This window comes from Sinocyclocheilus grahami, unplaced genomic scaffold, assembly GCF_001515645.1.
Source record: "Sinocyclocheilus grahami isolate Dianchi unplaced genomic scaffold, SAMN03320097.WGS_v1.1 scaffold9188.1, whole genome shotgun sequence".
Lineage (NCBI taxonomy): Eukaryota > Metazoa > Chordata > Actinopteri > Cypriniformes > Cyprinidae > Sinocyclocheilus > Sinocyclocheilus grahami.
In genome coordinates, this window is record NW_015512451.1 from 1 (window position 1) to 4,436 (window position 4,436).

The 4,436-nt window shown below is 39.0% G+C and overlaps 1 protein-coding gene across 1 annotated transcript; it reads left to right on the forward strand.

Annotated features, from left to right (window-relative positions):
- The first annotated feature begins 1,015 nt into the window (after positions 1-1,015).
- LOC107578168 (transmembrane emp24 domain-containing protein 1-like) lies at positions 1,016-2,590 on the forward strand. The gene is made up of 3 exons (XM_016264150.1): positions 1,016-1,312; positions 1,756-1,853; positions 2,301-2,590. Exons 1-3 carry the CDS (start codon positions 1,151-1,153, stop codon positions 2,515-2,517), a joined length of 477 nt encoding a protein of 158 aa, XP_016119636.1. The 5' UTR covers positions 1,016-1,150; the 3' UTR covers positions 2,518-2,590.
- The last annotated feature ends 1,846 nt before the right edge of the window (positions 2,591-4,436 follow it).

Sequence of the window (4,436 nt, forward strand, 5' to 3'; positions counted from 1 at the left end):
TCGAAGGCCTCTGCTTTCCTGGTTGCCACAGGCTAAAATAAATATGAAATATATGTCACAATTTAATGACAAGCTATCAAATCCTTATAATCCAGTGTTGAATCCAGTCAAATCCTCATCTACTGCTCTTTGTAGATGAGGGCGAAAGCTGAAGATCGATGGTTTAGCTCCATCCCTAATCCTCTCAATTGGACCTGTCCTGTCAAAGGTGTTCACGGAGTCTGGTCTTTAGACCAGTGGGAGATGCAGGCACTGCATAGGGGTGGTCCTATTAGAGAAAAGAATGAAAATATTTTGAGTAATGTTAATTTCGTTCATTGCATAGCACGGAGGACTCGCTTGTGGAAAAACCTTCTCTTCTTAGAGCTACTTCCCACTGCCTCCTCAACTCTTTGTTTTTGGGAAACCTTCAATGTGTGAGAAGAGTTAGCTAACGTCAGCTAGCCAACTACTAACGGTTAACGTTAAATTAGATTCATACTACTTAGCCGAAACGAGTAGGTTGGCACAAGAATTCGTTTTGAGAAAAAAACAGCAATATAAATGAATATCTCGATTACGGGCAATTTAGTTTATGATATATAATTTACCATACGCTAAATCTATATAAGAAAGAATGTAACATTTCTGGTTTCCTAGACTCGCAGCTAAATAGCTATGTCGCTAGCTATTAAGTCTGACTCCGACGTCAATTACTGTCAAGTTGTGTCAACATAATGTTTTAATGACCAAATACAACCAGATCAGTGTCAGTCAACAACTTTTCAGTCTTACCTGTGAAAAGTAATTCCCCGAGACCTATTTTCAATTGTACGGCGGTTTGTACAGCCCCAAGCAGCACACGACTGAGGCATTTTCTCGAGTCCACTTATGAGAATGATGGAAAAGATGCCCGCACCAAGATGGTGGCGACGTTGACGTACGATCCAGCGGCCAATGAGGCGTCTAGGTATTTATATGTCTATGGTTTCGATGACATGGTTTTATGTGTAACACGCGTCCCTGCGCGCTGATTGGCTGCAGCGCGGACACTCGGTGTGCTCTGATTGGCTGAGCGCAGCAGCAACAGTTGCGCTACGGAAGCGGAACACATCCGCTGCAGGACGCAGTTACACGCGCTGTTTAAAGCGCTCTTCCGCTGAGTTACAGCATGCATGACGCGTCTCTGCTCGGATGCGTCGCGCTGCTCATCGGCGCCGTCACCGCGTTCAGTCCCACCGACAGCGAGTTCACGTTTCTGCTGCCAGCTGCCAGCAAAGAGTGTTTCTACCAGAGCGCTGTTCGCAACGGCAGCATCGAGATCGAGTACCAGGTAACGTTACAGCGCGAGCTCTGAGATATGTAACGTTACACACAAACACAGATGACGGAGGACGCTCTGGCGAGGTTCTCTAAACGATATGAAAACCTTTATACACCTGACAGCACATGTACGTCTGCTAAAGATCTGGAAAGCATCTGCTAGAGGTCTTTAACACATGCATTCTAAATCATAAACATCTTAAAGACATCTTCTAAACATCTGATGGGAAACCTCCTCCTATAGACGTACTGCAGATGAGCAAGCACTCTAAAGATGCGTCTTGCAGATGTAATGCAGACGTCTCTGAGATGTACGTGTGCTGTCAGGGAAGTCACTATTCAGAAGTAACGCTCTCGTGATGTTAGCAAAGGCAAACCTAATGGAAAGATACTCTGATTGTTTTAGAAGTGGCAGAGTTAAACTGCGGTCACTATGGCGTTGTGTTTGTGCAGGTGATCGCCGGAGCAGGTATGGATGTGGATTTCTCCATCGTCTCTCCTCAGGCAATCCACCTGGTCTCCGAGTTTCGCCGTTCTGACGGCGTTCACATGTGAGTGCTCTCATCTCGCTCAGACATTTCATTTGGGAAACCATACCGTGGTGCGTTAATTGGCCAGATAGCACACGCACGTCTGCAAGAGCTCTGCTAAAGATCTGGAAAGCATCTGCTGTGTCCAAACATCTGATAGAGGTCTTTAACACATGCATTCTAAATCATAAACAGATCTTCTAAACGTCTATTTGACATCTGATGGGAAACCTCCTCCTATAGACGTACTGCAGATGAGCAAGCACTCTAAACATACGTCTTGCAGACGTCTCTGAGATGTACGTGTGATAAATACCATGGTATTATCATACATTACTGTACTATGGTCCTCCTGTCACATATAAAGTGTTGGGCCGTTCACACCATTCAGCTGCTGCTTTCTATTGTTTTGCGGTGTAAACATGCGCTAGATGACTTACTCGCGTGTGATTGGTCCGCTGTTTTCAGGGTGGAGCCCACGGAGGCGGGAGACTATCAGATCTGCTTCGACAACAACTTCAGCAGGTTCTCCGAGAAGATGGTCTTCTTCGAGGTCATCATGGACAGCCCAGCCAATGACGGCGGAGCGGACGATGAGTGGGCGGGGCTTGGAGAGCCAGAGAGCCTATTAGAGTACAAGCTGGACGACATAAAGGCGAGTGAATCTGATGTCAGAGTCACATGATTACGTAGTGCTGATGTATAAAGATATTAAGTGAATGCGGTTCTGTGGGCTGCCTCTGTCTTCCACAGAAACACAAACCAGCTCGGTGTGCTTTTCAGGGGTTTTTTATGGGAATGTGTTTAATTGAAAATAATAATTTACTTTAAGCGGTGTTATTTTGCCATTATTTATATGATATAGTATTTATTAATATTTCATTTAACATATTATTTGTTACTAATTTTATGTGCTTTTGTCATTTTTTTTATCTTGCTTAATTTCAATTTTAGTCCTTAAACCTATTTCATTGGGGGTTTTTTTTAATCTAATATTTATTTCAGCTCTATTTCAATTACCAAAACATTTTTGAATAGTTTTAATTTATTAATTAACAGTAATAGCACTGACTTTAAGCAAAATCTAATTCTTAATTACATCTATATGGGCCAGAATTGGTTAAAACCCGTTTTTTCCAAAAAATATATTTATTTATTGTAAATATATTTTTTTGCTATTTTTTTTTCCAGAGGTAAATCAATAACAGTTACATTTTTAACAATATTTCAAGTGTAATTTTGAATCCAATTTGTTCTTTGTAAAAGGCATAACGTTGATCAAACTGATTTCAAAGTTAAGGGTTCATTAGTTTGAATATACATTGAACCAAAAGCTATCATAACAGCTTAGTTGATAATTCAGTATACTTTATTTCTGAGAAAACATCCCATGTTTCGGTAGTGACAGTAATGCTTTGGTAGCGACATACTAACAAACATAATAACTCGCTTACTAACAAACATACTAATTCACATACTAAAACACTAGTAACTTGCATACTAACTTGCATACTAACTTGCATACTAGCTCACATACTAACTCACATACTAACAAACATACTAATTCACATACTAACTCACATACTAAAACACTAGTAACTCGCATACTAACAAACATTAACTCACATACTAACAAACATACTAATTCACATACTAACTCACATACTAAAACACTAGTAACTCGCATACTAACAAACATTAACTCACATACTAACAAACATACTAACTCACATACTAAAAACACTAGTAACTTGCATACTATCTCACATACTAACAAACATACTAACTCACATACTAAAAACACTAGTAACTTGCATACTATCTCACATACTAACAAACATACTAACTCACATACTAAAAACACTAGTAACTTGCATACTATCTCACATACTAACAAACATACTAACTCGCATACTAACAAACATACTAATTCACATACTAACTCACATACTAAAACACAAGTAACTCGCATACTAACTTGCATACTATCTTGCATACTAACAAACATACTATCTCGCATACTAACAAACGTACTAACTCGCATACTAACAAAAATACTAAAACAAGTAACTCGCATACTAACAAACATACTATCTCGCATACTAACAAACGTACTAACTCGCATACTAACAAAAATACTAAAACAAGTAACTCGCATACTAACAAACATACTATCTCGCATACTAACAAACGTACTAACTCGCATACTAACAAAAATACTAAAACAAGTAACTCGCATACTAACAAACATACTATCTCGCATACTAACAAACGTACTAACTCGCATACTAACAAAAATACTAAAACAAGTAACTCGCATACTAACAAACATACTATCTCGCATACTAACAAACGTACTAACTCGCATACTAACAAAAATACTAAAACAAGTAACTCGCATACTAACAAACATACTATCTCGCATACTAACAAACGTACTAACTCGCATACTAACAAAAATACTAAAACAAGTAACTCGCATACTAACTCGCATACTATCTCGCATACTAACTCACATACTAAAACACTAGTAACTCGCATACTAACAAACATTAACTCACATACTAACAAACATACTAACTCACATACTAACAAACATACTAA

Excerpts from the sequence above, each read along its gene's own strand:
- LOC107578168 (XM_016264150.1), top strand. The coding sequence starts at position 1,151 with ATGCATGACGCGTCTCTGCTCGGATGCGTCGCGCTGCTCATCGGCGCC. Across the intron at positions 1,313-1,755 it reads GCATCGAGATCGAGTACCAG|GTGATCGCCGGAGCAGGTAT; the intron begins GTAACGTTACAG and ends GTGTTTGTGCAG. Across the intron at positions 1,854-2,300 it reads CGTTCTGACGGCGTTCACAT|GGTGGAGCCCACGGAGGCGG; the intron begins GTGAGTGCTCTC and ends CGCTGTTTTCAG.